The sequence below is a fragment of the Prinia subflava genome, chromosome 10 (genome assembly GCF_021018805.1).
Source record: "Prinia subflava isolate CZ2003 ecotype Zambia chromosome 10, Cam_Psub_1.2, whole genome shotgun sequence".
Classification (NCBI taxonomy): Eukaryota; Metazoa; Chordata; class Aves; order Passeriformes; family Cisticolidae; genus Prinia; species Prinia subflava.
In genome coordinates this window covers 5,596,352-5,615,372 of record NC_086256.1, presented here as the reverse complement: position 1 = coordinate 5,615,372, position 19,021 = coordinate 5,596,352, and the positions used below count along the sequence as shown (strand labels likewise).

The following is a 19,021-nucleotide window of genomic DNA, read 5'->3' as shown; positions in this document are numbered from 1 at the left end:
CTTTTGAGCTGAGATTCACCATCCTTCTCCCAATAGAGACTTTCCTCAACCACAGAAACACAGTGCCCATGTCTCTGTGAATCAAATGACCAGGAGATTGGTCTCTTAATCTCCAATAACACAACACACACAATTAAAGCATAACATGTACTGACAACTATTGACATAACAGAGGTGAAACAGTTGCCTTCTGGTCTTTGGTAGATCATTTTCCTGTATATGTTTCCAAAAATCAATCCCCAATTTTATAATGAAAATGATTGATTTGCTTATATAGGATTTTTTCAGAACAACTCAAAGGATGAAGTTACAACTGTCACAAAATCTCACCGTCATTTAGCCTTTTTCGTTGTTGATATCAAACTCATTGACTTCTCCTGATCGTCCCTTTTCAGCTTCTTTTCACCAGCCACATCACTGTCATTCATCCTCTCACTTTGCGCAGAGCATCTTTAAGCGTTGAGCCTGGTTTTGAGCTCGAGCTTTCCCACCTCATCAAGGGGGCCTGAGTCCTACAGAAGGGTTATCCCTCCTCATGCTCTCCCTGTTTTGCCTGTCCTGTAATCCCACCCAGGTTATGGGTCAGGACGGAGCCCTGAAAGCTCTCCCCGACCTGGGACCCGGTGCTGAGGGGCAGCCGTGCCCAGCCTGTGAAGCCGCAGCCCGGGGCGGGCCGGCCCCTCACGGCGCTCTCCCGCCCTGCCCTGAGGGCGCGGGCGGCTCCCGCCGCTGCCCGCCCTGTGGCGGCCCCGGGGCCAGTGGGCGCGGCGGTCCCGCCGCCAGCGCAGCCCCCTGCCCGCCCGGCTCCGCCCGCCACCGCCGCCTCTCCTCGCCTCGCCTCGCCTCGCCTCCCTCCCGCCCGGGTGCCGCCGAGCCGAGGCTCCGGGCGGGCAGCGGGCGGGCGGCCGCGCCATGAGCGCCGAGTGCAGCAGTTACCTCAACGCCGACAAGGTGCTGGTGAGCGGGTTCAGCTGCCCGCGGGCGGGCGGCGACGCCCGCGCCGTGTTCTGCTGCGGCTTCCAGGACGTCAAGTACTGCTGCGATGACCCCCACAGCTTCTTCCCCTACGAGCACAGCTACATGTGGTGGCTCAGGTAGGGAAGCGGCGGTGCCTGCGGGGCAGGGGCTCCGGGCGGGAGACCGAGCCGAGCTCGGGCGTGTGTTTGTGAGGTACTTGTAGCCGGGCACTTTCTGGCTGCCTTTATCCCGCCGAGAGTAGCGGCAGAGCTGCATCTTTAGCCTAGAGAGAGTCTTGCTCGTGCCAGGGTAGTTTCTGAAGGAAATAACTCGTGGTCGTGGTAAGGAAGAGCCGGGAAATACTCGGTGCCTCTGGCAGAGCTTCGGGAGCGTCTCCCGCCCTTTGGGCGTGAGGGGAGCGGCTCTCTCGGGCCTGAGCGCTTGAGGGGCTGCGTGCCGCAAAGTTCCCAGTGACTTCAGCTACTTTTCATGTAAGATAAAGCACTACGTAACTTTCCACTGGGAAGGAGCAGATAATGAGCCTGGTGCTCTCCCGGGATAGTGCAGGGACCCGCCTGGCTGCGGCTGGGTGTCCAGCAGGGCAGGGAGCGCTGCACTCAGCCAGCCCGGCCGCTCTGTGCCTGATCCCCCGCGGGCTCCGCAGCATCCACGCTGGCCGTGCCAGGATGTTAGCACACCTCTGCATGGGGCTTCCGCTGTGTTTATTATGGACTTGTTACTATCCTTGATTTTGTCAAATCTCCTTCTGGATTTGCTGATACTGTCTGCTTCTGCAGCCCTGGTGGCAGCAGTCATTACCTGCTGTTTGAAGATAGATCCTTTTACCTGTTTTATACTGTTCCCTGCTGCTTTTCCTGAGTGCCCTCTAGTATTAGGATGGTGAGATTTGCTGAACAGCAATTGTTCAGTTTATGCACAGTGTTTAAAATGTGAGCATTTGGTGCTTCTGTTCTCAGCTTTCACCTCTCCAAACTGAACAGCTTTTGGATTATTGTTGAGGCAGATGCTATGTCACACTGATCATTTTGGATGCATCTCATCCATACTGTTTTTCCCTTCACAGGGCTGATCTTGGAGATGCACACCCTGGAGCTGCATGCCCAAACTGTGGGTGTGGCAAGGTTCTACAAAGTGGCCAAATGTTGCCTCCATCTCACTCTCAAAATTCATTCTGTTGCTGGCCAATGTGTTGTTATGTCTTTGTCTGCCAGTTCACATTGATTCTGTAATTTCAGTGAGCTGTCACTGAAGACTCTAAAACTTTTCTTGAGTTTAGAACTGCCTGTTCTGAATTTATTGCTGTGTAGGCTGAGTTCTTTATACATTACATTCATTATGTACACTGAAACTCACGTACATCACTTTTGCCTGTTCACTCAGTTTTCTGCAAGTCCTGTAGCATTCCTTGCCCTCAGCATTTGATTGCTTGTAGGGGCTTAGGGTCATCAGGAACTCAGATTTCCTTCTTCACCAGGTCATACATGAAGATATGAATAAAAATCAGTCACACTGACTTTTCTTTGCACTGAAAAGAGACCACTTAAGCCTTGTACTTTGCTCCTAATGCTTTTAAGCAGCTTTAAATTTGTAGCAAAACCTTTCCCTAATCCTATGTAAGTTCAGTGTTTTTAACCCCACTTTCAGTGCAGGGCTTTGTCCAAAGGCTTTTTGAGACATCTAACTTTGCTGTGTTCCTTTATCCATCTGCCTATTGACACTTCATAGCCTCCAGCAGGTGAACAAGGCAGTGTTTTCCCCTCATCCTAATGCTGATCCTTTCATTGAAGATTTTATGTCAGGAAGCTGCAGGTGCCAGCAGCGCCATTGGATAGAGCATGGTTGGGGGTAGAGGCTTTACCATCAAAGGACCTGCCCCTCAAATTGGGGGAGGTTGAGCTTGGATACCACAGCCAGGCTCAGATTCAGCACTGTGCAACCAGACCCCCTCAGCACCTTGGCCAGCAGCTCTGCAGTTCCACGTGGGAGATCCCTCAGGGCTCCTGAGTTAACGCTATCCAGTACTGTGGACTTACTATTTTTATTTATCTGATCTAATATTTAATGTATTATTATTTAAAATCTATTTTGTCTGGTGCAAAGAGTGGGTTGATTGTGGGGATCTCCCAGTCATCCACCACTGTGACTGATACACAATTACCTGGCTTTCCTGATGTGAGAAGACATCTCCAAGTGTCCTTTTTCACACTTCTGCTATCAAATACTCAAACTGTTTTAATGTTATATTTTTGAATAGCCTTTGATTGTTTCAATCACAGTAAACCTTCTCAAGATGGCGGAAGAACAGAAGGAATAAGTTAATATTGCATCACAACATCTCATCTGGATGTTGTAGTGAAGACTCTTAAAGCTTGATCTTTTCAAAAACCACCTCTAAGAACTGAATCCCAGGAGATCCTTTAATGAATACCTCTCTGAAAGCTCTTCCTTTAAAAAGATTTTGTAGGGTCTGAGAAGTGACTGCTTAGTCTTCACCTAAGTCAGAAATTTGGGCCCAAACTTTGAAAATTAAGGATTTTTTTTTCTTTCTACCGTAGCCCTAGGCTGCTAAAAGGACTCATGGAAATAGCCATTCATGGAGTTTTGGTTGTGCTACTGCCCTGAATGACTATATTTGTTGTAGAAAATAGGTGAATAAATAAAAGTCACATCTCTAAGCAAAGTTACTGAGTAGTTAGAATTGAACCATTTCCTAGAAGTGTTTTCATTAACAAATAGAATAATTCTTGGTTATTAACACACTAGAAACATTATAATATTACATAATTTTGAAAATTGTATACATTTTCACGTGACAGTTCAATTAGAAGTTTAATGAAAACATAAAATAACATTTTCTGGCCTCTCAGAATGTTTTGGTGATCACTAGACTGTTACTGATATAGGTTGGTAACAGCTATATGATAAAATAATCCTTAAAATGCTTCTTTCAGCCTTTGAGGACACTCTTTTAAGACTTGAAACCCCTAAGGTTTAAAACTAAACAAAAGTTAGGCAAACCAGCCAAAGTAAGTCTGGAGATGGAAGGGAAAGGACTAGGAGGCTCTGATGGGGGAACTGGTTTAGGTTTTGCTTTTACTTTTGCTTTTGTATTCCAGAACTTTGGGTTTTTTTCCTAAATCTTCATTTGCTTGACCCCCACCAGATATCTGAAAGCAGTGACTGACTGCACCACAAGTGGTTGGTGATATCTGAGGGATTACTTCAGTTTGGTGGCACACCAGGTAGAATTTCAGGAACCTGTTGCACATTTCACTTGTGTTTTTCCTGCTGTGGGAGGGACATGGCCAGACCAGATCCAGCTCTGACAGAAGCAGTTCATGGAGAAGCCAGCAGCGCTGGCAACCTGAAACAGTCGTTTCTTGCAGGCCTATGCTCTTCTTTTTTCTTGCCAAATCTCTACTGCCTGTATTATGTTTAGAACTAGACACTGACCTATCCCTTAGCAACATGGAACCCTCTTTTCCCTTTCCTCCTCTGCAAAACCAGCAATATTTGACAACATCCCAACACCTGCTGTACTGGGAGCTGCTGGACTATCATAGGCCATTGAGCAACTCTGACACATTTCACATTTTCTGCAGAATTTATTATATATAATTAATAATATGATCAATTTCCATATATAATTAATAATGTTATTAATTTCTGACAGGTTTTTTTGCTGGTATTTAAAATAAATTTTTTTAAAATCATAGATCTTGAAAGACTTATTTCCTCAAAGAAGAGGGAAGGATACATTTTGCTGTCTTACAGTTGTCAGGAGCCCATGGAAGAGGGAAGGCAACATTAGGAAAAGGCAGAATCCAACAGAAGGTTATTCAGCTTTTGAATCCACCAAACAGATGCTATAGAACACCAGTGAGCCAAACACTGAGCAGCTCAGCCTCCAGAGCAGTGTGCTGTGCATGCACACGCAGTTACCACATCTGCTTTACCTCCCAAGCTGAGTGGAAGGGGACAAATGCTGAGCATGTGATATTTGTACTGAACTGCAGCCTTTATGTTCTGTCAGCCTTATTGTTTCTCTTTGTTCTAAAGCATTTTGTGTTTATTTTTGTCACTCTTCTGTGAAGTTTTACTTTTATAATGGCCTCTTTCAGTATCAAATAGAATTCTAATATCCATTCCAAAGCCGTATCTTTAAAGTTGCATGTAATAATACATATTTGATTAATATTCTGTCAAGCCACATATGGATTTTACTCAAAAAGCCTTCTTAATTAATACTTATAGAGCCACGCTGGCCTAATACTGAGGCCAAGCTTTGCTTGGCTGTACTGACCTCCAGGCATCTGTTTTGGCTTTCCAGAATAGCAAGCCTTTTGTGCCCATGCTTGCAGCCTCTGGAGAATATTTATCTGTGTGCTTCGCAAATACTATGAACAACACATCACTGCAACAATGGCACTGGGAACATTTGATTTACTCGGACCCTGGTGACTCATGAGCTTCCTTTTAGTCCATCAATGGGCAATAATGACTCTGCTTAGCCAATATTTAAATTTTCCCTGGATTTGATGGTGTGGGCAGACTAATTTTATGAGCTAAAAATATCAGTAGGTGTATATGCTGAGCATCCACTGACAGACAGGTCGATGGACCAACTCAGCAGCTCTCTGGACACAACCTGGGCAGGCTGCTGGCAGAGTGGAGCCTCTGCTGAGTGAAGCCTTTGGCTGTGCTGCAGGCCTGGATGTGGCACTCAGTGTAGCAGCAGTGAAGTGTGTGATATGGCTCTGTCTTTATGTGGAAAATAACTTGGGAGAATTCTGTTTGGATCTCCTACCAAACGTTAACGTTGCTCATGTCAGGGTTACCCCAGGCCTTCACGGCCATCTTTGTGCCAGATCGCTGCTTTGGGGTTGAGTGGGTTGGTAAGGCAGGGGCCACAGCTGTGGGCAAGAGGGACTTTCCAGTTTGCTAGTTTAGTGTCTGCTGATCACAAAGACACACCCCGAGACCTCTAGACTCTTACCATGTGACTGCTGCATGGCCTTTAGTGTTTAAGCTAAAGAATGGAAGGTAGCAAAATGCAAAATGCTTTTAGCAAGGGCTGTATAAAGCAGATATGCAGCACCATGGTAATTGCTGCAGAATCTAGAGGACATGCTGTAAGATTGTCATTTTTTTCAGAGGAGTGTAATTGTTAAAGTGGTCAGTGATCTTAGTTATTTGGTATTTTGTTTCTGAAAACAGCTTCAACTAGTAAAAAAAGAAAAGATTGTGTTTTGTTTAAAAAACGTCAGTATTCAGTGCTGTGGAAGACATTCAATTTCTCTGGATTATATAAATTAAGAAACAACCCTTCATCTCCAAACTTTAAGCAAAATAATTCTTATAGAACTTAATTATACTTTCTCTGTGGGTTGCGGCTTCAGCAGTTTGAGAACAATCTGGTATCGAAACATTGTGTGTTTAAAAAGAGTAAGTACAAATTGTCCCGATTCCTGATTCATTCAGGAGGTGTAATCAAAGTATCTGTTTGGTTTTGTGATGCTGGTGAGATCTTCTCATGTTGCTGCAGGAGCACGAGAAACATTTCTTGTAGCACATAACCTGTGATGAGTCTTTGACCTGGAGAGTTCCTCAGGTTTTTTTGCCTTTGCCTTTTGTAACTCCCAAAGCATCTTGCACAGTTTGTGCAGTGATATTGAAGTTGCGTTGTGCTGTGCAATACACAGCTGTTTTGTTCATGTTGTCTTCTACAACTGCACGGAGGAGAGCTACAGCCAGGAAGTAACAGATGTCTGCATAGGAAATATATAATCATTAATATGTACTTGATCTATTTGGCTTTAGGGCAGCTGACTCTGCTTAATGTTTGGATAATGGTGAGCCACCTCCTTAGTCCTGCACTGTGGACTGGAATTTAAATGGAATCTTACAATAAGGCTTGTTCTCTCATGACAAAAAAGCACAAATAACTGTTTAAGAGCCTTGTTTTCATTACGTGGTTCTGTGGCTATTCAGCCTTCTGTAATTTGTATTTCTTCTATTTGTGTATCTGGGTCAAGGTGTTTAAGTGAAAATGCAAAAATAAGGCCAGAACCCAGGTGAGATCTCTGAGTGTAGGTCATATTCAAATGCCATAATAAGCAGAATACAGCTTGCCTGCAAGTTTCTTTTGAGCCAAAAAACAAGAAGGAAAAATTTGCTTAATATGCGCATATATGCAGAAACACATAAGGATATCCTATTTAATGCAGATGATAAATACCATGAAAAATCTTCAGAAGGGTAAAGCTGTTCTTTCCAGAACCATTTTGATGATAACAAATTATTTTAGCTATGCGTGGAACTAAATGTTGCCCAAACTTCATTACTGAATCTGACCAGTAACTAATGAAAACAGCATCTGAAAGTCATAGCAATATCTGCTGTTCTCATCCTGCTGATTTGAAGAGTTTCTCCTATGGACATATCTGTGTGCTGGTGCTGTGAGAGCTTGTGGAGAAGCTTTGCAGTATCCAGAATGTAAAATTCATGAAAACATCCCAAGGCACAATTCTTCTCTTCCTGCAAGGCCGTAGTAGAGTTGACTTCTCTTTGATAGCAGTGATATATAAAGACATTTTTATGACTAGAGGATGGAGCTTGTAGAATTCAAGACATTCATCTCTCTTCTGTACTTTTGATGTCTGTCAAAATTGCAAATACACCAGAGCAGTAATATAAGGATTCTCAGGCTTCAGACCCCTCATCTGTGACCAAAAGGCTGCTGTTTAGTTTCACCAGAAGTCAGGATCTTTGTCATGGACTGTAGAATAGAGGACTGAAAGACATCAAATGGCCCAGGAGAGTGTAGGAAATGATAGCTAGACTGTATTGTATTGGGTCCTTTATTTCATCATGAGAATTTTATATTAGGAAAAGACTTGAAAATAAGGGTTGGAAATCAGAAGAGATTTCTGCATATACATATATTGTCTCACTGTATGCCTATGGGAGATGTATAAAATAGCTTTTATCCTAACACCTTGATAAAATCTACATATAGTACTGTATGTTTGGCCTTCAGAGTAATTTATTCCTGCTTCTTTGATGCCTTTGATATTGTGAGTAAACTAATTCAGCTTTCGTTTTCTTTTTGCTGTGACAAAGATCATGGGAGAATTCCTCCAGTCTTGACTGGAGATTTCATTAATGCAAAGGCACAAAAGTGATCACAGTACTCCACTCCACTCTGCAGAACTGCTAACAGAGTTGAATAACGTGGATTGCATGGGGTTTTATACTATAAAAATGGCATTTCAGACTGAAAATACAGCTTTAATAGTCATGTTGTTTGAGCTGCCTGGAGCCCTAGAATCCCTCTCCGTGTGCACTGAAGAACTTTTTGATCTCGCTGGTATCAGCTACTGCATGAAGTCATTTCTGATTTTCATAAATCCATTTTAAGTCAGACTCAGGAGTAATATGCATGAAATGTCTCTGAGGGCCAGGTGTTCAACTGCTGTGTAATGACATTCACCCTTCTGAGGACAGTGAAATAACTGCAGTTTATGCAATCAAAGTGTTGGGCTCTAACCTTCTGTTTACAGTAAAATACACAGTTACTGCCATGCCTGAGTACAAGTCAACTCCAGACATCATCTTGACCATTGTTTTAATGGGTACCACAGGCTGTTTGTACATTTAATCTTTCTGTTTTTCTCTCCTAGTGTTGGAGCACTCGTGGGCCTGTCAATAGCAGCAGTGGTCCTCTTTGCTTTCATCATCACTGTGTGTGTCCTCTGTTATTTGTTTATCAGCACCAAGCCAAGCAGCAAACTGGATGCTGGTTTGAGCTTACAGGTGGCAGGTAAGACCGATTGTTATTGATGTGCATTAACACCTGCAGAGGAAAAGCCTCACTCTGTCTTTAAATGGATGTGGAGGAACCCAACAGTGTGTGTTTTCTTTCTGATGGGAATGTCAGGATGTAATCAAGCTGTCCTGCTGTTTTGCCTGCTCTGTGAAATCTGTACCAAATCTGTACCAAACTCAGAACATTTAACACGAGCTCAGTATATTTATTTAGTAGTGGAAAGAATGTAAAAGTTTGCAATAATGAGTGAGGGTAAATTAGCCCTTCTATCAGGAAGAGACGGGCTTAATTGCTCTGGATTTCCTGTCAAGAGTACATAAACACATAGTAGTGATTTATTCTAGGAATAAGAATCTCAGGAGAGATTTTAAGTGTATTTTCTTGTGACAGAGAGAGGTAATTCTTTTTTTTTCCCTTTCTTCCTGCCATAGGATCCAGACTTTGAAGTCCAAACCTCTTTGTTTCAGTAGCAGTAGTAGTAGTCCATGCATTTGTGCTCAGACTGTGTTGGCAGATGCCTGCAGGGAACAGTGCATGTAGTCAGCACTAACACACTCACATGGGAAAATTTCTGCTGCTGCTGCTCCAGTTCATTACATTTGTGAAATCTGACTGCAAGTCTCCTTGTGGCAAGATGGAGTGTGATAAGATTCACCCTTTGTCTTGGAGTTCCTAAATATTTAAATGAGCTGCTTCAGCAGTTCAACCTGTAAAGTTGTAGGAAATAAAAGGAGTGTTGTACTTATTTAGGCATCGGAAATTCAACAAGTTGAAAAAGGGGAATAATTCTTGGAAACAAGTCCTCTCAGCTCAAATTGTCTCCTTACTTGTTATTTTCAAATGCTCCTATAGCTGCATGGCAGTAAATGACCAATGAGTTACTGTAATTACAGCCTATTACAGAGCAGTAAGCCCCCTCCTGAGTGTCTAGTTAACACAGTCCACTTCATATCAAGCTTCCTATGTCTGATTTTGTCCTCCAGAGAGCGCAGGCTTTGGTTTAAAAGTGGTTCATAGAGCTGTCAGAACTGCAAAGCCTCCCTTTGTAACTGTCTGATGTGAGCAAGCTGCTGAAGTCACACATTCAGCAAACTGCTACTAATCTGCAAATTGAAAACTTCACACTTGACCTGGAGAGAGAGTGGAATTAAGACCTGCTAGCTAGAACAACCTAAATAAACTCCTGGGTGGGATGAACAAAACGCTCTCGTGCTCTTCTACAAGATGGTTGTGTTTTAATTACAAACTGGCATTATGTTTTTGAATGTGTTGCTGTTTAATTTCTTCCCTCAGGTTTTCCTGCCATGGCACCAGCTCTTAATGCATTGCCAGGACAGCAGTGCTGTATTTCTCATGCCTTTTATTTTTGTGCCAGACGTGTTTGGCACGTGGGGAGCTGGGAAGGAGGCAGGTGCTGCTGCATCACTGCTGCCAAACAATTCTGTCTTTCCATACAGACTCAAACCCTGCTGCAAACCCACATCCTGCTTGGGTAGCAAAGGTTCTTCCTCTCCTCCTGTCATGAGGTGAACAGCATTCCACTGCTGGCCCAGCATCCATGTGGCATCCCAAGTCACAATTCCAAACCTTACAAGGCCGGGAGCTGAGGGATTTTTGCTTTTTCTCAGCCATCTCCTGTGTGGTTTGGACTTTTGCTTGAACAAATTTCTTGGTTTTTAAACATGGTTTTGACTGCTCTCATCCAGTGTTTTTTGCTTTTATTATTCTGCTTCTTTGGCTGCTTCAAATGACAATTATTTCACATCCAGATTCACATAGCTTGACTGGTGGTGAGGTGGGTTGCTGGAAATTGAAAGCCAGTTGCTTTGCCAAGGTTGAGAGATCTTTGGAAGTGTTTTAGGATTTCACTGACAAGCCTGAATGCTTGCTTTCGTCATCCTTGGGTTTCTTTTGCATGGAAGTCATGCGAGGGCTGAGTGTCTGATGAGATGGCTGGTTAGCTGCTTGCAGCCCTGGGGAAAATAAAAACAGCCTCTCTCCTCATCTTTCAGTTCTTCTGAGAGTTCAGGATAACTATACATAAGCAATAAAAACAAATTTAAAAATTAAAACTGTTTTTAGATGCTTCAGAAAGCTGCAGCCTGAGAACCATCAGTTTTAGGTATGAACTCAGTTCAACACAGCTTTTTCTGGACTAGCATAATTTTATCTTTAGGTCAGATGAAGGCAGTGTCACACTTTAGTTGTTGAGCAACACCTGCATCCCTGGAGCACTCAGCACTCATTTTTGGAAGCAGTATTTTTTGTTATATTCAATTTCACCCATAATACATCAGCTCAGTTGGAGTTTCATATCTCATTAAATATACAATTGGTTATTTTATGCCTTTCCTACCTCACATAATAGCAAAAGTTGGTCATTGTTCTGTGGGCTCATCCAAGATCTCTTAAATACAGAAGTCTAGTCATTGAATTTTTACAGAAATAATCTCAAGATCAAAGATAAATCTAACAATAAACTGAATATGAGGCCCTTTATTAAAGTTTCTGATCCTAAAAAAGGAGTATCAACTGGAATTTACCTCTGTTTAGCTTTAAACCAATGGTCTTTCATAGCATCAGCACTGAGTATTACAGACTGGATTCTTGAGTTAGGTAAGGATGGTTTAGCCCTAGCAAAAATTTACATTTTAATCCGAGAATTAAATTTCAGGAAAAATGAGCTCAGCCACTGGTATAGACAAGGAAGAACTACTTAATGTTAAGTCAGAACTTAAATGTTACTGAAGTTAGACATTTCTATTTGTAGAGTGCAGAGCTGATCCATAACATGCAAGACAATATGTGCAGGCAAACACATACAAATGAAGATCCTGCGTTTCAGTTGCTCGTTCAGCTCTTTCCAAGAGAAAGTATTTTTCATTGAACTCATTGTAGATGTTTTTGTTCCTCCCATTTGAAAGAAGGAGACCTGTAACAGTGGTAAAAAAAGGCCTCAAAGATCCAAGCCCTGAATATGCAAACACAATGTATTTATTTAAGGTAAAAGGGAATTTGGTCATGTGATTTGTTCTTCTTCTAACAAAAAGCTTCTCTTTGTGCAAAAGGTTTATTCCTTTCAAAATGTGGAGAGCTACGAAGTCACAGGATTTAAGTGTTTTGTTAAAGCTGAGAGAAAAATGCTGGAACATCCCACAGTACAAGAGATAAGGAGGGCTGAGTAAATATTGCATAATTGTCAGGACAGGAGTGGTAAACAGGCAAAAAAGGGGAAATTCAGAAGTACATCTTGGCTCTGGGAAAGGTGCAGGTACACTGGCTTTGACCAGGCAGCTGATGGGAGAGGAGTGATCATCTCTGCTGGCCCCTGAGATGGGCTCTGCCATCAGAGGTATAAACTGTTTTGTGAGCCAAACAGCTTTTAAACACATTTTCTGAGTTGTCCTGGTATTTCTGCCAGGTCTGGAAAGACCTTTGAGATGAAGTATTCCACCCCACTGCAAAGCATGAATAGCAAATTGTATTTTATGATGGTAACTAATACTTTCCCCTTAAAACTTAGCAAAGGGAGACCTCTGTAACGTATTCAGAGTCAGACAGCAGGGACCTTTGGGTTGGAGTGTGAAAGAATTGTGGCCTTGTAAATTAATCATGAGTGCTGGGGAAAATGTGCTTTAATAGAAGTTATTAATTTCTTGTTCTTGCAAAGCAGTGACATCATAATATGCAAAAGTTCATGGTTTCATTTCATAATATAGAAAAACACAGCTTGAAAAATAGCCAGATGACTTTTGTGTCCCTATTTCTCTCTAATTAAAGATTCCTCATGGGGATTGAATCAAATACATGAAATATTCAGGTGTTTTGATGAAAAATCACGAAACTCTCACATGTTGTCCTTCTTAGCTCAGTACAGTTATCTGACTATTGGTTGTGAAGGCAGATAGCTGCTGTCTGAATTCAGATGCACTGCTTGGCTTTCGGAGTGCACATTCATAATTTTGCCTTCTGGGTTTAGGAGTAATTTCAACTGTATAGTGTTCTTGTAGCTGGCTTTAAATTTTCCACATATTTTTGGGGGTGTTTTTGGATTTTGGGAGATGGTTTTATTTAAGAAATGAAAAAAAAAAAACCTTTTTTGAAGCTGGGAATTCAAATTTAGTGGAAAAAATTAGATTTTGAAATGTCTTTATTGGACTCCTTAGCTTCTAGAGTTCCCGACTTTCTTGTAGCAGTGAGATTTTTGCAGCTCATTAAGTCAGGTTTTTTACTACAAATATACCCATAGCTGCTGTAGGCTTCAAAAATATAGTGCCTTCCTCTGTAAGTGATAAGTTTTTCTTCTTTTTCTTCTTTTTCTTCTTTTTTCTTCTTTTTGGGTTTGTTTTTTCCCCAGCTGAAATAACTCCGTTGTTTTCAACTAAGATCTTAGCTTAAATACTGTTGTACAAATTTTTTTAAATGCTAAACGATCAAATCCCATTTCTGCATTTTTGAAACCAAACTGCAGTTTTTCCAGTTCAAACAAAAAAAATTTACAGCTTTCAAAACATCTCAATAACAAATAATTCCCCTTTCCCAGTCTACTTTCCTTCGGTTTCTTATTAAATTAAAATATTAGCACTTTTCATCCCCCTTTGGATATAGGGAACCTGGTTTTCAATCCCTTCCCCCCACACTGGCTTGCAGAGAAGTACCCTGCCCAGGTCAGTTTATCTTTTCTGTCTCTTTTTGTTGGAAAGTGGAAAATCCTGTCAAAGGCAGTGTTGAACTGAAGGGTAATGGGAAATACAGGGAGGCCTGGGAGGGAGATTGATGAGCTCCACGAGGAGAATTAGATGACAGGATAAAGCAGGGAGAGGCTTTGGAGCTGGCAGATAAAGGAGAAAACTGCAAGGGCTGACTGCTCCTGGGAGCTTGGGGAGGACGGATGGGACTGATGGAATTGAGAGCAGCAGGGCAGGGATGCCAGAGGGGATGGAGAAGGCCCTGGGGGCCAGGGACAGGAGCAGTGGGTGAGCTGGGGAGCAGAAGCCTGGTGCTTGGGGAGAGAGATGGAGAGGGAGCCTGGCAGAGGGGGAATCATGGACAGGATTGAGATTTAGGGCAGAGAAAAAGGAGGAGAGACTCCAAATCTGCCTTGTTATTCATGGGTATGGGGACTATCATGGGAAGCATTGTAGCAGAAAATAAGAATGGAAACAGAATGAGGAAGGAAACGAAAGAACAAATATCAGGCAAAAAGGAAAATAAAGTTGGAAGTGTCTTTAGGCAAGTCTGTTCTTCTAGAGCTTTGTTTTCTCAGCTGTCAGCAGGGATGAGTGGAAACTGGCAGAGTATCTCTGTCCTCCCTTCCTGCAGTGATCCACTGCAGGCTGCCTTTTCTTTAGTTACTCTCATCAGTTGGGCAAACTCAAGTTATCTGCACTGAATCAAAAAATTCCTGCCCTTCTGCTCCAAGCAGGTGTCTGTATCAGTTAGCTGGTGGAATTTTAACTATTACTTTTGTTAACCCACGAAGCTGTGCTCTGAAAAACAATATTCAAATGCCACTAAGCTTCAAAACCAAATGCTTAAAAGATGGGAGATGCCAGAACTAAAGATTTTGTGGGAAATTGGTAAAATGCTTAACTAAAAATAGTTTTATGTGCTCCTGTCATCACTTTAATCTTTCTATAAAACATGGGTAACACTTGCAAAGAAATATTGTGAGGCTCCCCACACACACTCAGAGCTTTGGGGTCACTGGATGAAGGTGCACTGAAAGCAACAGTGACTGATTATGTTTGGAGAGGGATGAAAGTTTAAGATTTCTGATCTGTTTTCTTGAATATGGGAAATGTTTAATGTGATTTCTTTCAGGAGGCTTTCTGATTTTCTGCTACAAGCCCATCTTATCCCACAGTGCTGCCACCTTAAACTGCTCTTTTCACTTTGATGTTTATTCCTTTTTAGCACAAGCAAGTTAATAACTGCAGCCTCCCCGAGGCCCAGGAATGCAAAGTGGAATGGATTTGATCTGTCTTAGCCTCTAAAAATTGTAGAAAATTCCAGGAACTGTGATTTCTCTAGTGCAGTGGGCATATCTATGTATTACTACTTGCAACTGATGGAAGAACAATGCTATTAATTCTTCTAAAAATGCCTTTGTTTTACAGACAGTGAAGCCAGAGGGAGTTCGATATGTTAAGGACAGAGGCACTGAACGGATTCTACCAATGTTATGAAGAAAAGAGGTACAATGAGAACATTTATTTTCATCTTACTGTGTTGTATTTGTATACTCTCTACTCTGTTTTACATAGATTTTATGAAATGATTCCTTATGTAGGTTTCTAACTTTTTGAAAAGCACTGGAAACTGACTCTGATTTATTTATACACTGCCCTGATGCTGTCCTTGCACAGGGATGTATCTGCAGAGACTTGGACAGAGTCCTTCCCCAGACAAAATCTCATCTAGATTTACTGGCACATGAATACTCCATCATGGTTATGTGCCAGACAAGATTATATTCCCCTTATGCTGTTACTGTCCTTTCCCTGAGCTGTCCTGGGTGCACCAGAGCTTACTAAGGAGGCAGACACTGTAACTTATCAGAAGAATTTCTTCAGTGATGGATTGCCAGGAAGGCTCCTGTGTGACAAAGGGGGAAAGCAGTGAAGTTTCAGATGGGCAGTTTAGTCTTCCCCTGCCTCCTGGGGATGCAGGGATGAGTGCCAGGTAAATTCTTCTACAGAACTGGAGGGTGTTATCTTGCAAGAAAGTTGATTTTTATGCTGAAATCATGTGTAAAGGTCAAACTGCCTATGGCACAGACCATGCAGAATAGTGTTTAAAATGTACCCCAGTACATATGAGTGGTCCTTCAGACTTAAAAGGACTTTATGAATAATGCAGAGGACTTCAGATGGTATGAAACATGCATTTTACTTTCTGCAGGGGGTGAAAGCTCACGGCTGAACAGCCACAGAATGTGAGAATAGCTGCAGATCAGCAATGTCTGTCACAGGAAAAATAAGTGGTCCTGTTTGCTCAGCAGTTGTTTTCAGATAAGCAGGAAAGTAAATGAGTTGTGAGTTCCCTGTTTCATGTATTTTCTCTTGTACCCTTAAAAAAAACCACACCGTGCATCCCAAGTGCAAATGCATCTTTCTCAGAGCTCTTTATCAGCATAACAAGTTGATTTTGGCTCCTTGTCCTTATAAAAATACCGAAGTGTAACAAAACTCATTTCAAAACTCCTAACCACCTCCACACATTTTTCTTTTTCTGCTGTTGCAGATGAAATGGCTTGTGGGAGAAAAATGCCATGGAAAGACTAAAATGGGTCCTGCAGTCAGGAAGCCGTCTGTAGTGAGAAAATACAGAAATATCTGAGGCAGGCACCAAGTACTGAGATGAACTGAGCTCTGTGAATGTGGCATTGCTTTCTGAAGGCCACGAGCCTCTCGTTTCCTCATGTTTGCCTGATTTTCTGTCCTGGTAGAGAGGCTGATGTTTACAGGGTGCCTGCTAACCCACTGTTGCTCACAGGGAGAGAGGCAGCTGCAAAGGACTCGGGTAGGGTTTGAATGCATGCATTATATAAAGACCAAAAAATCTGGAAACTTTTCGTGTGGATAAATCACCCAACATTTTTTTTTGTTGCCAAAATGAGCTTGGTGTTGTAGCGAAGACTCAAAATACTTGAGACCTCATTTGGAGCTAAATCCAGGAAAGCTGTGTCCTTAGCCTGTGTGTCTTTTTGCTTCCTGATTCAGAATGGAAAAGGATGTGAGGATCTTTTCTGCACTTCAACACATAATATGGCTAAGTGTTAGTAGAAATTCCAGGTCTCTCACTGTTTTTTATCTCCTGCTTTTCACATGTGCTTGTTGCACATTTCATACCCACACCCGTCATGGGGAGCCACTTCACAGTGCAGCTTTAAGCCACAAAGTCCATCAGTGGCTACAAATTTCTACTGCTGGGAGAAAGCTACAGGTGCCAATTAAATTTCCTTCAGCAGGCATATTTCCTCTGCCAAATTCACTGAGTTTTAATTAGGAGCAGGACCCCTTGTGCCTGGTGTAGTACAGCATACAGTTCAAGCTTGTTTGCCTGCTCTTTTCCAGCAAAAGGGCAAACACAGCTCTGAGCTTTACAAAGGAAAAGGAGAGGAGCTAGGCAGATGAAGGCATTGCTTCTAACTTAGAGTGATAATACACTAAATTATTAAATAGTTGAGCTATGCACAAGAAAAATCTGACACAGATTTCGTGAAGACAGATCAGGACAAACCAATCTAATTTCTCTCTTTGTGAAGGTAATTTTGCCTACCAGGTAAGTGGGAACAAGTGGCTGTGATTACAGATCGCTGTGAAAATGCAGTCAAAGAGAAATTTTCAGTGACTCATTCTGAAGCGCATTTTTGGAGGGAAGAAGGATGTCTGGTACATTATCCCAGATAAGTAGTAAGAGCTTGGCTGAAGGAGTAAAGAGCACATGAATAAAATTTTTGAATGACACCACCCTGAGAGGGGTTGCAAGACTCTGGGGCTAAAACTACATTTCAGAATTATCTCAGTGCCCTTGAGAAATGTTCTGAAATAAATTTAAAAAAAAAGAAGTATAGTAAAAATCAAAGTACTGTAGTTAAAAAGGAGAAACGAAATCCTCAAGTATAACTAAAGAAGCTGACTAAATAGTAAAGAAATGCTTCCTAATGTCCAGTCTAAACCTGTCCTGGTGCAGCTTTGAACCATTCCCATGAAGAGTTTCACTGGATACCAGGGAGAAGAGATCAGAGAATCACAGAATGGTTTGGGTTGGAAGGGACTTTCAGCACCATGTAGATCCAATCCTGCTCTCGTGGGCAGGGACACCTTCCAGCAGACCAGGTTGCTCAGAGCTCCATCCCACCTGGCCCTGAACACTGAAATCTTCCCCTGTTCAATCTAACTTGTAACTGTTATTGGTATTTTGCAGATGCAGAGCTGCATCCTCCACAAAGGCCCCACCAAAACAAGCTGTTGAAAGAGCCAGGTGGCTTCAAGAGATTTCCTAAGCCACAAGGATGGACTGTGACTGTAAGACACAAGAACCCAACTCACTCTGCCAGAGGTGTTTCCTGGCTCTCACAACCACTGTCGATAAGCAGAGGCCAATCTGAAGCTGTGCCAGATGTGTTTGTGTGGTTGCTGTACTGAGAAGTTGTGTGTTTTGATTTGCACGTCAGCTACTGCTGTCAGTCATTTTCACACAAGTTGTCTCTACCCTGTGCAATTTCAGTGAGATGTCACAGTTGTCACGCAGAGCAGAATTTGGCACACCATGTTTACCAAGCTTTATTTTAAGCTTTCCCTCTGTGCCATCTCAGTGTGGTGTCTTCATGTCATGAACATGGTTGTCTTTAGCCAAATGTGACTGTTCAGTGCACAAACCAATGTGAATGCAGTACCTCAATAAAATCTGGCATTTGTGTTGTATTTTTCTTAATTTATCATTTCCTCCCACCTTGTTTCCTCTGAAGATTCTTGTGAATCTTGAAATTATTTTGATGGGAGAATTTTCTGACTAAAGGTGAAGTTAATAAAGAATGAATGTTTGTAGGGAAGTTTAGATTTTTACAGCTGTTTTCACTGGGATTGGTATACACTGAAATGAATTGAAATAAACATCCACAATTGTTTTGCAGATTCTTCATCAAAACATGTTGGAATATTTCTTGGGAAACAAACTAAAATTTTCCAGTAGTATTTCAGTTTGGAGCACTAATTTGTGAAGTGTTGAACTTCCTTCAGGTAATCAAAGAGCTCTAATTGCACATTTTATTTCCCCAGAAGTCTTAGGAACAACCAACACAATCTTAACTGTCATATTTTAATTGTCAATTCTTTCAAGCTTTCACTCTTGAAATCATGAACATTAATGATAATGATTTCTTTTCATCTTTTGAGAGTTCTTTAAGGTGAGTGATCAAAAGAATTTCAAAACTGTTTAACCATGCTGTTGATATTAAAGCAGTAGACAGATTACACCTTCCATTTGCAGACGAGGCCTAAAACATTTACCTCCCATGTCAGTTTTGTCTGTGCTTATACTTCAACGTGTTAAGACAAAATCCTTGTCTACTGTTTGGGAGTGACATCTTTTTGTGTGAGAGTGCTTGGAAATTGAACTCTGTAGCTGTCTGGTACTGTGCATCAAAACCCCAAAGTGCTTCTGATCTCATCTGCTCTTGTGTGGAATAACACACCAGTGCCTCCCACT

The 19,021-nt window shown here is 42.0% G+C and overlaps 1 protein-coding gene across 1 annotated transcript; it reads left to right on the top strand.

The window, feature by feature from the left end:
• Positions 1–844: 844 nt before the first annotated feature.
• Positions 845–18,251, top strand: SHISAL2A (shisa like 2A). The gene is given in 4 exon segments (XM_063407371.1): positions 845–1,094; positions 8,661–8,800; positions 17,738–17,807; positions 17,809–18,251. Coding segments are annotated over 4 exon segments (420 nt in total). The 5' UTR covers positions 845–912; the 3' UTR covers positions 17,837–18,251.
• The last annotated feature ends 770 nt before the right edge of the window (positions 18,252–19,021 follow it).